The sequence below is a fragment of the Leopardus geoffroyi genome, chromosome E1, assembly GCF_018350155.1.
Source record: "Leopardus geoffroyi isolate Oge1 chromosome E1, O.geoffroyi_Oge1_pat1.0, whole genome shotgun sequence".
Taxonomy (NCBI): Eukaryota; Metazoa; Chordata; class Mammalia; order Carnivora; family Felidae; genus Leopardus; species Leopardus geoffroyi.
Window position 1 is genome coordinate 7,897,894 of NC_059330.1, and position 18,998 is coordinate 7,916,891.

The 18,998-nt window shown below is 54.5% G+C and overlaps 1 protein-coding gene across 1 annotated transcript in view; it reads left to right on the forward strand.

Annotated features, from left to right (window-relative positions):
* Positions 1-4,601: 4,601 nt before the first annotated feature.
* Positions 4,602-18,998, forward strand: part of LOC123603042 (heparan sulfate glucosamine 3-O-sulfotransferase 3B1) — a 40,096-nt gene continuing 25,699 nt past the window's right edge. Inside the window, exon 1 of the mRNA XM_045487424.1 lies at positions 4,602-5,633. Within this exon, the coding sequence (XP_045343380.1) occupies positions 5,080-5,633 (554 nt within the window). The 5' untranslated portion in view covers positions 4,602-5,079. The remainder of the gene's footprint in view (positions 5,634-18,998) is intronic.

Below are 18,998 nucleotides of genomic sequence, written 5' to 3' on the forward strand. Positions count from 1 at the left end.
CAGGGTACAAATGGAGGAAGAGAGGGGCCGAAGGCATTTGCAGGGCAGGAGCACGATGACAGACAATGTTACTGGGGCTCAGAGGATTGTGTAACTTCCTCAAAGCCACACAAGCCAATACGTGGGTTGGCAACCAGTTTAGGAACAGGAACCCAGGTCTGGTGTATCCCATTCGGGGCCCTGGCAGGAAAGACAGGGCACATTCCGAGACTGGGTAATAAAAGGACTAGGTAACTTCCAGAGACGCCGGAGGAGGGGAGGACACACAGGAACAGAGCGCTGCCTGAGCACTAGTAATGGCCAGGTCTGAAGAGGTGAAGGGGACGGCCATGCCAGGGCCTGGCGACAGTGTGGAGAGGACTTCCCCATGACTTCCAGGAAGGGACGCAGCCAGCCTTTGATGGCCCAGCCAAGAGGGACCTTGGCGTGAGTACCTCTCCCTCGGTCTCCCCACCATTCCCTGCCCCCCCCCCCACACCCCAGTTTGGCGGAGGGCAAGGAAACTAACGGGCTCTGGGCAAGGTGCGATGTGGAATCAGAGCACAGCCTTGACGCCTCCGGATACAAGTCACCGAACCAGTCTGGGCATCAAGCTTCTTTTATCTGTAAGATCAGAGCAGTCACCTGCCTCCTGTGATTTGCAGAGGGCCCTTCCTGCCCCGCGGAGCTGACCGCGCAGACCCACCGCGTAGCACCCCTGCGTGGGCCGGCGGGTCCTACCCACACTGGGCCTGCACGCGCGGTGCAGGGGGAGCGCAACGGTGCGAAGGGCTTCCTTGCCCTGGGGAAGCCCTCCAGCCGCCTCACCGGGAATTTCGAGCCCCGCCTCCGCCTGGCCAGTAGCCCCCGCGCGGCGGGGCAGGTGCCCCCCCCCCCCTGCAGAGCGGCGCCCTCCACCCCGGGGGGACGTGGGGATGATGCGGCCATCTAGACCACGCGGGAGACTTGGGAGGCCACGAGGACTCCGGGGCGCGCCAGGAGGCGCCGCAGGAGCCCAAGCGGGGGTGGGAAGTCCCCTTCCCTGTCCGCTCGGCAGCCAGCGATCCCCGCCTCCCGCCACCCGCAGCTGTCGGAGCGCCCCCTGGCGGGCGGGCATCGGAGGCGCGGCCCCCGCCGGACCCCGCGCCTCCCGCCGCGCGGGGAGGAGGGGGAGCGAGCTTGCAGCTGCGAAGCCCCAGGAGGCCTCCTAGCTGGGGTGCGGGGGTGGGACGGGGGCTCGGGGGAGCGGAGGAGGGCCCGGGTTCCGGTGACGGCCCCGCTGGGAGCAGCGGTGGGGCACCGACCCGGGAGGCCGCCAAGGGTCACGAGGCTGAGCTGGCAGCGGGCTCGAGCAGCTGCGGGCGCCTCCCTTCCCGAGGCCAGAATCAGAGAAACTTCAGGCGGAAAGTACCGCGGGGATCTTTGGGCTCAAGTCCCCTCTTTTACAGATGGGGAATTCTAGGGCCAGGGAATGACCCGACTGGGTCGCAGGGCGGGTCGTCGGCCGGACCTGGGGGAAGAGGAAAAGGGACTGGCTCCCTAAGGCGGCCCTGTCCCTTTGCTGCCAGTTTAGAACACCGCCCCCGCCCCCCCCCCCCCCCGTCCCAGGTGAGCACCCCATTAGGTAATCCCAAACCAACCAACCAAAATACCACATGAACCTCACAGGGTTACTCAAATGGAACCGGCTCCTTTCTAGGATTTCCGAATGCAAACATTTTGCATCCTCTCACCAAAAGTAAACCTTTCTCCAGTTTTGGGGCGGCGCTTTAGCTGCCGGCCCGGCTCGGGGGTGGGGGGACCCGGCACTGCTGAGCAATGTTTAAAGACAGGGTTCAAACTGGGTTCACGGTCAGCTTCGCCACCAGCTCTGTGCGGGGTGACACTGGGGTTCCGCGTCCGCAGTAGGGGAGGATGGGGGAGGGACGGCGTTGGCCAAAGGCGGACCCTGTGGCGGCAGCCCAGGCGTGGGGACTTGCGGGGCGCGTTCCGAGCCCGGCGGACCCACCAGCCAAGTGGACGGAAGGGCCAAGGGGCCGGCTGCTCCGCCGCCGCCTCACAGCCCAGCCCCGGCGCTGCACAGGCCGCAGATGACCCGCCGACCTCGGGCGGCAGAACCCCCTGGGCGCCGGGAGCAGCGAGAACTCCCCCATTGTTCTGGGGCGGATTGAAGGCGCGCCGGGAGGAGGCGGGCGGCGACCGGGCTCTGGGGTGCTCAGCTCTGCGGAACGCCCGGGGCAATTTCCGATGCCCACGTTTTTGCTTCCACTCCCTCCCCCTCTTCACCCCCGGGGAAAAAAAAAAAAAAAAAAAGCCCTCAATATATCCGGCGACTTGATTTGTAATTCCCTACTTCTCTTGTGTTACACTCGACTTCTCTAACCCTCAGGACACAGACCATTTTTATTAGGAAAATCCTTAAAAACATACGCACACTTACAAGCTGTAAGATTCGCACCCAACCAGGCCTGAAGTTAGCCACACCGGGAGGTACAATTCGCCAGAGCACTACCGCTCTCTCCCCTAAATCTTCGACTCCACAACCCCCTAGCTCCTAGCCCCCCAATAGTATGAATTCATGCAAGACACATCCTTTGGAGATACCCTTTCCTTCTTGCATTTCCAAAATAAACCGTCGGTCTGATGCTCAGAAGAGCATTCTCGTGTTTTAAGACTTCAAAAGACATTAATGATTAATTAAATTTAAAATGAGGCGAACAAGTCACTTCTGAAGAACAAATACAACATCCCAGCGACAGGGGAAAAGAAAAGTTGGAAAGAAATCCTCCCTGCGAACAAAAAAAGAGGCAGGAAAATCCTCTACCTAAATTACACTCCCCCCCCCCCCCCCCCCGGCAGTTTTGTGGGAAAATGTCTTGGGCTCAAGGTAGTTAGTTACAAAGAGGTGGCCCGGGGCAGAGCTGGGGCGCGTGGGTCCCGTGGCGGCCTCTGGGTTCTCTGAACCCTCTCGGGTCACCGCCGCCTCCCTCTGGCACATTTTCGAACCGGAGGTGCTAAGGCCAGGCTGTGTCTTTGTCTGTTTGTTGTTGTCGTTGTTTTCCGTGTGCTCCCGACACTCGGGAACCGGAGCCGGAGTGGGGCTGCGGGGACTCGGGGCGCTTGGGGACATTTACTCCGGGAGCGAGAGTGCGCGGGGCTGGCGGCCGAAGTCTAGTGTCCGACGAGCAGGGCGGAGGGAGGTCAGTTGTGCAGTGCAGGTTTGCGCCGACACTGAAATGCAGCGTGGGCGGCGGCTCCGGGTGAGTCACCCCGGGGGCGACACTCAGCCCCGGGGGCCGCGCTGGGGTCGGAATCGGAAGGAACGTTCTGTCCCGGAAAGGCGCGAAGCCGGGCGTTGGAGGCCCGCTGGCCCCGCCGGAGCCGCGTGTGCAGGCACTGAAAACTTTCTGAACACGACCGGGATGAACTTGAACATCCCGAGCTTCCGAACTCCAGCCGCCGGGGCGAGAATGCGGCAGCGCTCGGCCCTCCTCGCCCTCGCTTCCGCAGCGAGGGTTTACAGCTCCGCTCCCGCGCCCCGAGGGTCCCTTTGCACAAGAGAGCTGGGGAGAGCGGCTTCCACTGGGTTTGGGCTTAAATAAAGAGCAGCTCAGCGATCGATTTGCTCCAAGTTGAGAAAACAACACCTGATAATTAGTGTAACAGGTCAGCAGACCAAACCGCCTCCTAGATGAAGGCGCATGGAAAGCTGGCCTTAACGTTTATTCAGGGAAAGGGGGAAAGAGAGAATGTTTTCTTAAACCCACGGTCCCCCCACAAACTCAGATCCGGACAAAACTTTCTGCACGTGACGTTCACACTCCCTTTTCGACCACGAAGCTTTTCACCAGACTCTACCTCACAGTTAATTTTCTTCCTTCGCTCCCCCGACCTTTCCTGCCAGTTAGGGAGCAGAGGGAAGATTTTTCTTGACAGTTTACACCTATCTCAGCTCGCAGCCCGAAAGAGAGCAACTCCTGGCAAAAAAAAAAAAAAAAAAAAAAAAAAAAAAGGAAGGAAAAACTTTTTTAAAAAAGTTGACAGCCTTTTACAAACTTTCCACTTAAACTTCCGACACCGGTACCCGTTCCGGGTCCCCGGCGTGGGATGGTCGCTTTGGGGGGGGGGGGGCTGCAGGCATCTCTGGCCTGACTCTCGCTCCTCCAACCCCCTTCCTACCGCACGACACACACACACACACACACACACACACACACACACACACACACCCCTCGGGCCCGCCAGCGAGACATCTGGGTCGGGACTCGAGTCCCGACCCAAGGGCAACTACACGCCAAGGCTGGCTCCAGGGCAGCGAGGGAGCAAAGGCGCGCGGGAGCCGGAGCGCACGACCGCACGGCTTGGCGGGGTCCGACCTCTCCCGACCCTCCGCCGATCCAGCATTCTTCCGACCATCTGCTCCTGTCACCAGCTCCTGGCTCCGCCCCCCTGAGCCCGCCCCTTGCCCCGCAGCCAATAGCAACCTCCGACCTCTCTCCACCGCCCCAAACCCTTTCCACACCCCCACGTTCCGGGAGCCGGTTGGCTGCTGAACGCTCAGCGGAGCGCCTGTATTTGCAGAGCGCTCCGGGTTTCTGGTAGGTGGACGGAGCCGTCAGTCCGGAAGGCTGGGCCCGCCCACCCCACCTCGGTCTCGGGCTCTCTTCCTGCGCAGTTCTTCGCAGCCTCCGCGGGGAAGTGCCGGGGCCGCTCCCGAGGCTCAGTGGGCAGGACCGCGAGAAGGCAGCCCCGGCGAGCGGCCGTGCGCACCGTCTGGAGTGGCCGGGGAGCGGGGGCGCGGCGTCCTCTTGCCCGAGCAGGAGCACCCTTCGGGCCAGCAGTTGCCGCCACCCCGACTTTCGTTCCAGTTGAAGCTCCTCCCGGGCAACATGTCAAAAGCCGCCACCGCTACAGCTGCCGCCGCCACCTGGGGAAGAGCAGCGGCGGCGGCGGCGGCGGCGGCGGCCGCGGGCGCGCGGGGGCAATAAACCGACCCGCCCGGGCGTCCTGCGGGCCAGGGAACCCCCTCCGCGCTCACAGCTCCGGCGGGCCCCGCGCCATGTGCTGAGCCATGTCTCTCGCCGCGCCCCCGGGCTGCGCATGGGGCAGCGCCTGAGCGGCGGCCGATCCTGCCTCGATGTCCCCGGCCGGCTCCTGCCGCAGCCGCCGCCGTCCCCGCCACCGGTGAGGAGGAAGCTCGCGCTGCTCTTCGCCATGCTCTGCATCTGGCTCTACATGTTCCTGTACTCGTGCGCCGGCTCGTGCGCCGCCGCGCCCGGGCTGCTGCTGCTGGGCTCGGGGTCTCGCGCCGCCCACGCCCCGCCGGCCCCGGCTCCGGGTCCCGACGGGACTACCCCCAGGCTGCCGTTCCAGGCGGCGCCGGCCACCCCGCTGGCTGCGGGCAGGGAGCCGGCCGAGGGCGCCGCGAGCCAGGAGGAGCAGAGTCCCGAGACGCCGGACTCCCCCAGCCCCATCTCCAGCTTCTTCAGTGGGTCCGGGAGCAAGCAGCTGCCGCAGGCCATCATCATCGGCGTGAAGAAGGGCGGCACGCGGGCGCTGCTCGAGTTCCTGCGCGTGCACCCCGACGTGCGCGCCGTGGGCGCCGAGCCCCACTTCTTCGACCGCAGCTACGACAAGGGCCTCGCCTGGTACCGGTGAGTTTCCCCAGCAGGGCCAAGGGCAGGGGCGGCAGCCGCGATCCAGACCCGCAGAGGACGGAGACGTGGCATGTGCCGGGGAAGTGACAGGGGTACAGCCTCCGACCCCCGGGGGGCGGGGTGGGGCAGACAGAGGAATCAACCGGCGGCGCCCGGAATCCCGCCCCGGCACGGTACCGGGTGCTCGGGGCTCCACTCGCCACAATCCATAGAAACTTCTCGAGGAGGTCTGGTAGCTCCGTGGCCTGCGGTGCCCCTAGAATTAATCAAAGGGGGGTGGTCAGCGACTGGACCCTCTTAACTGTGGCCGTTTCCCAAAGCGACCAATCCAGATCTGCTCGTATTTTATTTTTCCTCCCGGAGCGCCGGGACGTTCTGCGCCCAGCCGGTCACGGTCTCCACCCTAGACCAACTTCCAGAGCGGTTTCTGCTCCCCAGATGGGGAAGGGGGGTGGGACAGACCGACGGCGTCTGTAAACTTTTTTGTTACAGTCGAACTCCTGGCTGGAACCCGAAGACGGCCAGACCCGCTTGGCTGGCGGGCAGCTTGGGCTCGGGAGGGCGAGCTGGGCGGGTGGCCCGGCGCCTCCGCCCGGCAGCCGGGCGGGCGGCGCGGAGCGTGGAGCGGTGCTGGTCCCTGTCGGGCAAAGGCGCGCACTGCAGCCGGCGGGAGCGGCGCGCGGCTTTGAAGGCTCCGGGGCGCCGCCGGCGCTACTCGCTCGTTTCCGCCTCCCGGGCCTGGGTGCCGGGAGAGCGCGGGCCGGGACGCGTGTGTCCGCGGGCCCTGCACTACGTCGGGGTGCAAAGAATGTGAGGGGTTCGTTGATTGAGAAATGTGCTTTTCCCGAAGGTCGGGCCTTTAGAAAATTTCGTTTTTCGGGTCAGGTTGTGGGGTCGGGTTGCCGAGGGGCAGCGAGCGGCCCTTGGGGTCATAACCACGACCTCTGCCCAATGCTTTCCAAAGCTACCCGTCTTTGGAGTGAGCTTTTGGGTTGACCGAGCTTCCGGTGAGGCGCGGGTGGGCAGGGGGTCCAGATTCCGGCCTTGGAAAAACTTGGTCGCCAACCAGGAGCCCGGCCAACGGCCTACACCCCTTCTCTCTGGTCCTGAGCCCCCAACCCTCGCGAGTGTGACTCTGGAGTACCCGGCAGGCAGTCCTCCAGGCCCAAGATGCTCGGGACTTCGGGGAAACAAAAGGGGAGAGTCGAACCGAACCCGCGTTCCCTGCTCCCATCCCCCGCCCCCAGGCCCCGCGAAAGATAAAAGGGGGCTGACCCCGCGGATTAAAATCTCTCTCTTCCCAGCTTTGCCCTCCCGCTCCCTTTTGTCCTTAATGTTTTTATTATTGTCAGGAGTTGCCCGAGTCTCGAGGTTTAGCCAGCCGTGACAGTCACGCTTCCCACCGTTGCCGGGCTCTGGTGTCCGACGTCTGGATTCGCGTCCGGGCTCCGGCAGCTCGCTGGTGGCGCTGAGCCTCAGTGCTGCCATCCACGCAGTGGGGATTCTGTGGTTGCCCCCGCCCCGGGCGGAGAGGAGCGCGCGGGTGCGCTCGGGTGCCCGGCAGCCACGTGGGGGCCTCTCCGAGTGTCAGTGCCGTCGGGTGCCTTGTTGTTCCTGCTTCTGCCACCACCTGCCCTCTTCCTCCAGGGATGAGCAATCTGGGGGCCGGGAGGGCAGGAACGTCTTTTCAGGGGGGAGCCCGCCGGGGACCGGAGGCAGCCCGGGGTTTTCTAAGATCCGAAAGCTAGGGGCCGGGTCGGGAGGACCCGGCTGGAAAATCGCCGAATCGGCGGAATCAGGCGGTTTTAGAAGCGCCTGGGGCAGATACGGAAATCCCCACTGGAAGATTCGCGCGGTGTCTAGGCGGCCGCGCTCCACCTGCCACTTTCCTTTCGATGGACTCAAAACTGCGGAATAAAGAGCGAAGCCGCGCTGGAAAGGCTCGCCGCGCGCCTGCCGTGGGCAGCGCAGCGGCCGGGGAGCCTCGGGCGGGACCTGCGCCCGGGGGGGAGGGGGGGGTGCGCGGGGCGACCGGACTTGGGGGAGGCGGGAGCCTCGTCGTCTTCCCTTACCAGCTCCCTGAACCGAGGGGCCGGACTGACGGGGACCGGGAGGCCCAGGGCCTGCGGCGGCCACCCCGCGGACCGGGGTGGCGGGAGGAGCAAAGTGCAGACCCCGCGGCTCGCCCCCCGCGCCGCGGTCCCGGGCTGCCCCAGCAGCGCCCGGCGGGGCCGCAGGCTTAGTGGGTGTTTCTAAGAAAAAACAAGACAAAACCCAAGGCTTTTAAGGGCCATCTGCTTACTTCGTTTTCTTAATTGATGAAGGATATTCTGGATGTCTGGGCACATGTGTGGACTTAATTATTTTGAAGGCAGCCGTTTTAACTTGAGACAGACCACACCGGGAGGAAACGCCTGTCCCACGACGCTTTTCCTAAAATCCGGTGCCCGGGGAGCACCCCTCGCCCTGGCCGGAGTTCGTTCTCTGGGCTTAGCCAAGCCTAGCTCCTCGCCAGAGGTGTGTCCCATTGTATCTGTCTCCCGCTGTGTCCGGACCGTCCGGCCGCAGACTGCGGAAGAGTGTAAAATAATACTTAACCGGAGAGTTGCAGTTCGCGTACTGGTTAAAACGTGTCCTCAGAAGCAGAAAATAGGAGAGAGGGGAAGACATTTTGAAGGCATTTAGACATTTTGAAGGCACTAAGAAGCTAGGGGCACGGATGGTTGAATCCGAGAGTCAGGCGTGGCGGTGCGTGGGGGAACCGAGGTCTTGGCTGTGTCTGAGCAAGTCGTTAATAGGTTTAATCGGTGGATAACACACTGTTGCTAGTGGCCTAACTGGTAGCCCAGAGCCTGGGCAGATTTGCGTTAAGTCTTAGGATTTGATCGTACGTCTTTTACCCTTGGCAGAATGAGACAGTAGCAGGCCGAGCTGCAGGGATCATGGTAGGAAGGAGCCTACCAGGGTGGCGACACGCGGAGCTGACCTTGCCACCCGCCAGGAATCAGGAATTTTCTGCTGCAGGAAAAAAAAAAAAAAAAAAAAAAAAAAAAAATTGTTAGTAAGTGCGGTTCATCTGCTCCGGACCTGCGTGTTTTAGTCTGGGATTAAGACTCTTGGGGGTTTATTTTTCCAGTCCATTATCCAGCTCGCTCTTGGCTCTGATCAGGCCTCCCAAACTTCACAGGTGCTTCGAGGACCCCATGGGTTGGCTTATCAAGACTTGGGGTGAAACCTGCCTTTACCTTCTGTTCCGTGGTGGTGAAGGTGTTTGAGAAATAATGGGGGCACCTTACATACCCCCAGGTGGAGAAATCACCCACCGCCTACACTGAGGCTCTGAACACTGGTTTAAACTTGGAATTTAAAATTAAATATGTGCATTCTGTAGTAAGTTTCTCTTTTTGATTTGGCTTAAGCTCGGTAGATTTTCAAGAATTTTAATGACCCCAGTTTGGGAATTAAGTTAGCTAAATATTGTGTGATTATTATCGTGATTTTTTTTTTTTTTTTTTTTTTTTTTTTTTTTTTTTTGAGAGAACTATGCCTTAGATGTTACAGCGCCAGAACCCCTTCCCCGCCTTGACTCTTCTTTCCATTTTTGGTTGTACAAAGAAGCTGACACTTTAATGCTGTGGCCACGTTAGGAAAAAAAAAAAAGTATGGCGTGTGGGTGGTTTTATAATGTTGATAGCTAACACTTACTGAATGTTTTCCCTGTGTGCCAGGCACTGTTTCAAGTTTTACAGGATTAGCACATTTAATTCTGGTTACAGTCCTGTGAAGTAGGTACTTCTATAGGCCAAGAAACACAGGCACAGAGAGGTTAAGCGACTGGCCCAAGGCCTCACAGCCAGAAAGTGACAAAGCTTAGTATAGCAACCCAGGAGGTTCTGATCAGAGGTCACTCTGGGCTGTGCTCCCTCCTTGCTTAAAGTGACCAGGACAGGAGGCTGGTCTTAGATGAGGAGTTCGGAACTGGGTTAGCTTTGGAAGAGTTTTGAGTTTTCTCTTGGACCTCTCGTGACCTCAGTGTAGACTGGTCACTTACATCAGCCCCAGAATAGGAGAGTTGCTGCATCCCATGTTGGCTTATAAACTAGAGTAAGGATAATTCTATCACTATAGAAGTTTCATTTCTGTGCCTGCACAGGACAGAGCCAAAGGAGGTCATTAAAATTACAAAAATATCCTCAAATACAAAGGCTGAGAAAACATGATGTCCCTACAGAGTAGATTTATTCTCTTCCATTTGCCCTTTTTTTTGTTTGTTTGTTTTTGTAAGGCTGGGGAGGGGGGTGTGTGGGAGGGCATAGAGTTAAAATAAGATGTTCCAGAACTTTCTTGGGATGAATTTATTCATTAAAAAACAAAAAACAGTCCCCCAAATCAAAACTGAAAACTTGCACTTACCAAACCAGAAGACAGTTAAAACGCACACGTGGAGCAGATTTCTTTAGAATTAGATTCTAACACCCAGTAACTTCGGAACTCTCGGACTTGAAAGCCAGCAGCGGAAAGTAGCAACTTTTCCTACACTTCAATTTCCCAAATGCAGAGGAAACGAATTTCTCCTCTGTTTTCCTAGACTAGCTCTGAAAACTTGGTGGCAAGGACCGCTTCTGTCTTCACTGAGGGAGATTTAAGATACGATCTGATTGGAGATAATCCTTTTTGAAGTAATTGCACTTTCTCAGTCCTGGAGTTCAAACCAAATATGCAACTCCCTTCAAGCTGCTGGGTGAAGATCAGAAATCTCCATTTATATGCAACAATTTGAAATACAAACCGTCATGTTACAGAGCTGTCAAGATTTATTAGCAAGACAGTGCAGCATGTGTTGAACTCTGTTTTTAATTAGGCACCTAAATTAGACCATAAAATGGTTGATTAATCTTTTACAAGTTGAGGGGAAAATATAACATAAATTAACCTAATCATAAGTGTTTCCCCAGATGCTCTGAGTTAATAAAATAGTCAATATTTAATAGCAACCTATTTGTTTTAGATTAAAAAAATGCTGAAATGTAGGAATTACACTTCTCTTTCAAGTGATAGGGCATTATTGAACAGGCCTTTAAAAAAAAATTAGCCTAAAAATTTTTTTTAAAAATTAAATTAAAATATTAAAAAATATTTACCGAAATAAGATACCATAATTAGGAATTAAGTGTGGAGTAAACTAGATTTTGCCTTTTTAACAGAGCCATGAGTATTAAAAACTTAGCATTTAATAGAGACGAATATTTATAAAGACATGTCCCCAGCTAAAGTTGCATTGTTTGAGATTTTTGAAGTGATCTGTCACAGCTGTTTTTCTAGTTTGGGTGTTTTATTTTTTTGTTTGAAGCAAAACTTTTTGAGATTAAAAAAAAGTCAATGTGTCACACAACCTCATTCCAAATGCATATGCCGGTTTTACCTTTTTGTTTAAAACGTGTTGTAAGATATAAGGTTTTCTGATTACATAAGTTGACCCTTAAATAAATTTTTTTTTTAAGATTTTTATTTATGTTTGAGAGAGAGACAGAGTGTGAACCGGGGAAGGACAGAGAGAGAGAGGGAGACACAGAATCCGAAGCAGGCTCCGGGCTCTGAGCTGTCAGCACGGAGCCCGACGCGGGGCTTGAACTCACAGACTATCATGACCTGGGCCGAAGCCGGACACTTAACTGACTGAACCACCCAGGCATCCCAAGTTGACCCTTTTTAATCACTAACATTACTTAGAATTAAAAGTGCTCCAGGAATTTAAAAAGGAAAAAAAAAAAAAAAAGAAAAAAAGAAAACAAACCCAGCCCACTAGTGTTCTGAATCCAGGAAGTGGCATTTATTTAGAGCTTCAGAAGTGACCAAGATCGCTTGCAAGACTGCTCTCTGTGTCAGTAGTTTTTCAATACTTTGTGTCCTCACTCTATGAACATGGAAATTCACTTGATTGACAGAGACACAAAATGTCTACTCGAAAGGCAGCGCATAATGAGCATTTCTTTTGCTGTGAATAGAGTTAGTTTCCAAATAGGGCGCTACCTCTCTCATTTAACAGTGGGTGATTTCAGACAGTAAGGGAAGTTTCGGCGCTAGGCTGCTGGGACAGTCAGGAATCCCAGCAAAATGAATTCCCGAAGTATGTGGCATATTTTCAAGGGTAATGGATACAATATGGTGCCTACCTCAAATGAAAACATTTACCATGACGGAGAAGAAATGAGATACTGGTATCTTTGAAAGCTACTTGTAAGTAGAGCATGAAGCTTTTCCTAATATTTAAAAGATTACCTTGTTAGAAATCTCCGATTGCTCTCAAAGTATACCAAAATAAAACTAACACCCAATAAAACTGGTGTTAGTATTATCGGTGTGTGTATATCTATATATATATATCTATATATCTATATATATCTATATATATATATTATATATATATATTTTATATATATTTTCTGAATTTAGATATGGGGAAAAGTTGAGAAGGGAGAAGCAATTACCAGCTTGAATAACGTGATGATAAATATTTTTCATTGCAGCCAAGAGGCTATGTGTCAAAATACTGTTAATGCTAATAAAACCCATTCATTTTCTTTGCAGATAGAGAGGAGTTGTTGATTTCCCTTATATCTCTATCTTAAATTCTTTAAACACACACTTTTGTGGCTTGAAACGTTAAAAATAGCTTTCATTCCTGGGTCACTCAAAAAATTTTACCTCATTGCATCATGGGTGTAACATGTTTAAATAGCAAAGCTGTACTGAACAGTGTGTGTTCGCCCCCCAGAGAGAGTTGCTTTTAGAAACTGGTAGGACTGTGGATCCGGTTAGAGAGGCACTACAGAGGGCAACTGGGATTTTCTACTTGCATTGTAATAAAAGTATGTATGTACATACATATATTCACTGGGACTTTAACTTGGTATGTTTGTTACGGAGCAGATAAGCTCTTGGGATAAAATATTTTTCTCCTAAATTCAGCAAATGTGTTTAAAAGAAGACTCTGGTGTAGCATCAGGTTTGGTTGTTATTTAAGCCCAGGCTGGACTCCCGTCTTGCAAAGGGATCAGTATTTTTAAACACTTTGGACAAGAGTGTGAATGATTCCATGTGTTCTGCAAGCAGCTTGGGGGCGGAGGATTGAGACCCCCTGTTCCCCCCCCCCCCCCATCTCTGTCACACTCAGTGCACAGGGTTAGTTACACTTGCTCAGAAACTCCTACAGTGCTGTTAGATTGTTCTGGGCAACGTGAAGCTTGGGGGCAACAAATGGAGAGTGAAAGAAATATACATATATGGGGAAGAGAAGTGAGAAGCGGCAGATTTCTCACGCACACCCTGGACTGAATGGCGGAGGGGCAGGAGGGAAGATCTGATGACAGAAGTGTCCGGCATGGCCCCACAAAGACCCCCGGCGCGGCCACGTGTCTGCCACCATCGGGGAGCTAGCCGAGCGCTCGCCTAGACCCGGCGTCTTGGAAGGTGGCACAGAAAATGGCTCCGCGGCTGGGATCCGTCAGCACGGTCCCTGTGTCGCGTGGGATCACTACATCTGGTCCAGGATCGCTGAGCCCCGGAGACAGATGGCGGAGCTTCCCTTGTCGGGGGCGTGGCGGGGGCGGCCCCTCCGCCCCCGCGGGTCGCCCGCTGCATCCACGTGACCAGCCCGAGCGCCTCGCTGCAGCCTCACCTGTTGGGTCGAGCCGGGCGGAGCAGCCCGCGCTCGCGGTGGCGGGGAGGGTGCCGGCGGGCCGCGGCCGTGCGCTGAGTGGTCCGAACGGTTTCCAGGAGGCCAATGGCGCTCCGCCTGCGAGGCAGCCCCGCCCAGAGTGGGCGGGCAGAGCCGGGGCCGGCGGGATTTCCCCGCTGCCAGCCATCCCTCGGGTGGGGCTAAGCGGGTCCTGAGCCCTGGTCGTCCTCCCAGCCCGGCGCCAGGCGGGTCCGTTTGCTCGCTTCCTTTCTTTCCCCGCCCTCTGTGTGCTCGGAACCCTCCGGCACAATTTCCCCTGCCTTCTGGAGGGGAGGTGTGTGTTCTCGAAGTATATGCCTCCGTCGGGTAGAGCTGGGGGTGCGGATCGGCCTCGGCCTCGCTGAATCACTGGCTTGTCGGGGCGCGGGCAGAATGAATGAGTTCTTGAGATGGGCGAGGAAACTGCCTTTTTAAGGAGAAGGGGATGAGATAGCTCGGAAGGAAGTGAATCAGTAGAGTCCGTTTTCAAGCAGCACGTGTGTTCTCTTTCTCTCTGGGGGAGGAACTGTGTTCTCCTGGGTTCACTCACTTCTGTAATGGATGCCTGGAATGCGAGTCAGCAGGTCCCGTGGGCACCCCAAACTAGCTTTATTTTTCCTGAATGGGGCCGGTTAAAGGGCAGGATGAAGAGAAAAGGTGGAAAAGGCCCCGGGTGGGGAGGAGAGGAGGCTAAGGAAAAAGCAAGTAACTCAAGCCCCTTCTGATTCCTGAGTCTCTGCTGGACGGAGACCAGGTGGCTCAGCGCCCCCCTTCTCTCCCCCGCCCCCCGCCACCCCCCGACAGTGCCCTGAGTCCAGCAGCTGCCCCCTACCCGCAGGGGGTTGGAATGGCTCCGCGTGTGCAACCCCGGAGCGCCCTTCTGCCCCCAGCCCCCAGCCTGCATATGGACATTCACAAGGTTACCCTTGTTTAGTGCAGCGGAAGGTTCGAAGGACCACCTTAAAACGCCTCCTGTCACGATGGATTTACACCATGCACTGGGACCACTGTCGTGCATTTGGAGCAGACCCTATTTTGGAGGGCGGATCTTTTGCTGAGATGCAGGAGATGATCTGTATTAAAAGAACGGGGCGTTGGCCTAAGACAATGGTCTTTGCTGCAGGAGATGTTGAAGAAACGCAGGATTCGGATCTCGGGTCCATTAAAGTGGTCTCCCCAGGGGAGAAGACACACTAAGCAGACAATTAAGAGAACAGTCTTATACCCCCCCAGATCACTCCCAGTTCCTTCCCCCCCAGCTGAAAGGCCTCTCCCTCCCCCGCCAACTTGCTGGTTTCCAGACCTGGCTCAGCCCAGCCATTCCTCTTGATGTGCTGTTCCTAGGGTCCCTGGTGCCCTCCAGGCTGATTGTTCCAGAAATCTCCAGACACTTAGCATATGCTAGTGCTGCCAGTTAACACAGATACACAAAGAAGTAAACATCCTGTTCCCAGCCCAGAGCTTTTACAGAAGCCCCAAGTGGGTGAGTGGGTGTGGGGGGGAGGGGTGAGCACAGAGAATAGGGGAGAAGAGCCGATCGCTACTTTGTCACTGACTTGAAACACTCAAATGCAAGAAGTCAAAGGTGACCGTTTTGAGCCTTTTTCTGCAGTCAGTGAAGAATACATTCTCCTAAATCATGCTGACCTATTTTTTCCCCACTCATTTAACAAGGGTTTATTGAGCATTTACCTTTAAAAAAATGTGTATTTATTTTTGAGAGAGCACAAGCACGGGACGGGCAGGGCGAGGGGGCCAGAGGATCTGAAGCAGGCTCCGTGCGGACAGCAGCAAGCCCAACGTGGGGCTCGAACTCACGAACCGTGAGATCATGACCTGAGCCGAAGCTGGAGGGACTCTCAACCAACTGAGCCACCCAGGTGCCCGGAGCGGTTGCTTTTTAAAAAACATGCAGGGGCGCCTGGGTGGCGCAGTTGGTTAAGCGTCCGACTTCAGCCAGGTCACGATCTCGCGGTCCGTGAGTTCGAGCCCCGTGTCGGGCTCTGGGCTGATGGCTCAGAGCCTGGAGCCTGTTTCCGATTCTGTGTCTCCCTCTCTCTCTGCCCCTCCCCCATTCATGCTCTGTCTCTCTCTGTCCCAAAAATAAATAAACGTTGAAAAAAAAATTAAAAACAAAACAAAACAAAACAAAACAAAACATGCAACCTTTATCTTTCAAAAGCATTTTTAGGATCACGGCAAAATGGAGTGAAAAGACCAGAGTTCCCAGGTACGCCCTGTCCTCACAAATGCACAGCCCCCCTCACTGTCCCCATGCATCACCAGAATGGTACACTTGTTACCATTGATGACCTTGCATGACACATCCTTATCATCCAAAGTCCTTAGCTTACGTTAGGACTTACAAGAGTTTACAACATTGCTCTTCATGTCCTGTTACAGCTTTTGACAAACGTATAATGACATGCACCCATCGTTTTAATATCCTACAGAATAATACGACTGCCCTAAAAATGCCCTGTTGGAGCACTCGCTTTTTCTCAAGTGCTATTCATGGCAGCCAATGGAAATACGAGACGTGAACTCGTCCTTGAGGGGCCTGTTTGAACCGGGGAACTAAAAAAATCTACAGGTTCAAAGACGCCGCAAAGCAACTGAAGCACTGATTTAAAAAATCGTTTGTCCTGGGGCGCTTGGGTGGCTCAGTCGATTAAATGTCTGACTTCGGTTCAGGGCATGATCTCACACTTCGTGAGTTCGAGCCCCGCATCGGGTTCTGTGCTGACAGCTCAGAGCCTGGAGGCTGCTTTGGATTCTGTGTCTCCCTCTCTTCTCTGTCCCTCCCCTGCTCGCACTCTGTCTCTCTCAAAAAAGTGAGTAAATGTTAAAACAAAATTAAAGTCGCTAGTCCTGCGAAATCACTGGTAATTCCGAAAACCCTTTTGAGGAGAACGGGAAGCGTTCGATGAAACAGTGAAAATTGAAATGTGATTTTGTACAGTTTACTTTCCAGGAGCTTTCCAAAGACCGCTAAGCAGATAGAAAGGAGAGGGAGGGTCCATTACTATGTGATACAGTAGGGGGGGGGGAAATGGCTCAGCGTTAGTGAGTGAGGGCCTGCTGTGTGCAGGGAGTGATGCTTCTGTGTGATTCCCCCCCACATGGTGGAGGAGGAAAGGGAAACTCTCCGAGATTGGTTGCCTAAGGTCCTACAGCTGGATCTGCAGGTGGTCAGCTTCTTGAACCCAAAGCCCTCCCAGATGGCCCTTCGAACGCCCCATCTTGGAGCTCCTGTACATGGCCGAAATTCCACCTGGGGTTCCAGGGGACCGCTTCAAGCCATCTCTTCTCTTGTTTCCCTCCTCCCCACCCCCACAAAGACACACAGGCTTTTTCACATTAAAATATCCCCAGGGTTATAGTTTCCCTCTCTTTTTCTGTCCCCGTGCCTACTTTTCCTTCTGCCCACACCCGCTCCTCAGCCTCCGCTCTGTTGGAACGACACGGGCATTTGATAGATGGCAGTTTTCGTGACACCTGTGTCACAGTCACTTTCACATCGCCCCTGCAGCCCCTACTCTAGCGCTAAGATCTGTGTATTTGATCCCCCTTTTCTGACCGCAACCTCCCTCCACTTCTTCACTTACCAACCTGTTCTCTTTCACCTGTGCTTTGAGCCTGCCCGCCACCACCACCGTACCCCAATTCTTGGTTCTCAGGATCACTGAAACTCTCCCGCTTGCTCCCTATGCCCTGTTGCTTTCTTTCTGCGTTCTCTGACACCCTAACCACCGTTGTCCCTACCAGCGGAGACCTCTTGCTTTGTACTGTCCCCAGCCGCTGTGCAGGAGAAGGTCTTAACCGTAGAGCAGACCTGGCCCATGCTGAGTTTATGCCCTTGTCCAAGAACTTGGCTCTTACTGTGCAGCTTGCTGGCCGTTCAGGTCACCACCGCTTACCCATGCCAAGACCCGTTGTGTACGAAGGAACTTCGGGATGGCATCGTCTTCCTTCAAGCACCCATTCAGAGAACTCCTACATGGGCGGAAACCACAGAGAGACCGTGGTCTCTGTAGGAACACCGTGCACTTAAAATCTTCCCAATGTGGCTTTAGTTTCTGCTTACTTTCTTTTCATTCAGTGTCTTTTCATTCAGTATCGCCTTTCTCCTTTTCCAAGACTTCCCTTCTTCGTTGCTAAGAAGTGTTGCGTTCTCTCTTTTCTGCATGCTTTGAAGAAAATCCAAGACATCGCATTATTTTATCTAGAAGTCTGGCTTTTTTTTTTTAAGTCGGATTCTTATTTCACGTACCTACAAGAAAGTGTGCAAAGCAAGAATGTGCAGCCTGATGACTGTTCACAAAGTCAACATCCCCAGGTAATAAGGGCTTAAGAACTCACCTCCCCCCCAAAGCCACCCTTGTGCCCCCTTCCAGTCACTGTCCCTGTCCCAAGGACATACCAACCTTCCTACGTTCCACCATCACACATTGTGGAACTTAATATACATGAAATCCTCGAGTGAATACTTGCAACGTTTTAAAAACATGTAAATTCATCGCTGATATTGACAGACTCTGAAGTTTCACAAGCAAATCTGGGTTTTCCCATTCTTTTACAAAGGGCGGGACCAACAGCTGGCTGGAACCGGAAGGCAGCCGCACCTGTGAATGGGGGCATGTTCTTTTCCCGTTTGACACAGTCCTCACTGCTCCTTACTGTCTCCCACTGGGCCGGCTTCGCTCGTCTGTTACCTGCCTGGTCCTGGGTCAGGTCAGTGCCAGAGTGCTGGCTGCACACTGCCCCCTTCCCCCACCCCCTCGCCTTGTTTTTCAGGTACGCACTATTTCAGAATTAAATTCCCTCCGTCTCGTTGTTCGTCGTGGACGTTCTCGTTAGATTTGGGGGTTAGCCATTTCTCATTGGACTTGGTTTTCGTCGGGCGCCTCTGTAAAAATCCTGGGAGAGGTTGCACGGAGCTCCGAGGCTCGCTGGGGCCATTTGAAATCAGAATCCTCGTCGTCAAATTTGTTCTAATGACCCGCTTCTATTTAAAAGATGTTTTGGGGGGGTCAACCTTTTCCCACAGACTTTGTGACCTTCAGGAAGTCAGCATCCCCACGTGTACAACGGAGGTGAACCCGTATTTCCCCAGTCCACTGGGGATGTGTGGTCCTACTTCTCGTGACTAGTACACAGCTCGTGCCCTGTGCAACACACACGCTGGTCTAATCCTCAGTGAGTTCGTTGAGCAGGACCTGAAGTGGGCTCCAGGCTCTGAGCTGTCAGCATAGAGCCCGACGTGGGGCTTGAACCAACCATCCGCGAGATCATGAGCTGAGCTGAAGTCAGACGCTTAACCACCTGAGCCACCCAGACACCCCACTTAATGATAGCTTTAAATGCCGACCGTCCGGTGTTAACATTTATCTTCTTGAGGACGGTTAGCAGGTGGCCTGCCAGCCACACTCTGAGAAGTACTGTCTCCAGTTCCTTCAGCGAACAGAAAGTTCTGGAAAGATGAATAGGTGATAACGCGGAAGAAATGGTTCCGTGTTCGGGCGTTAAAGGTGCTGAGAAGCACTACGGCCCAAAACAAAACACAAAGCCAAACCAAAAAAAGCCCAGACAGGACAAAACAAAAATCTGTTTCCTTTTCTTGGAGCTGGCATTCCCCGCCCCCA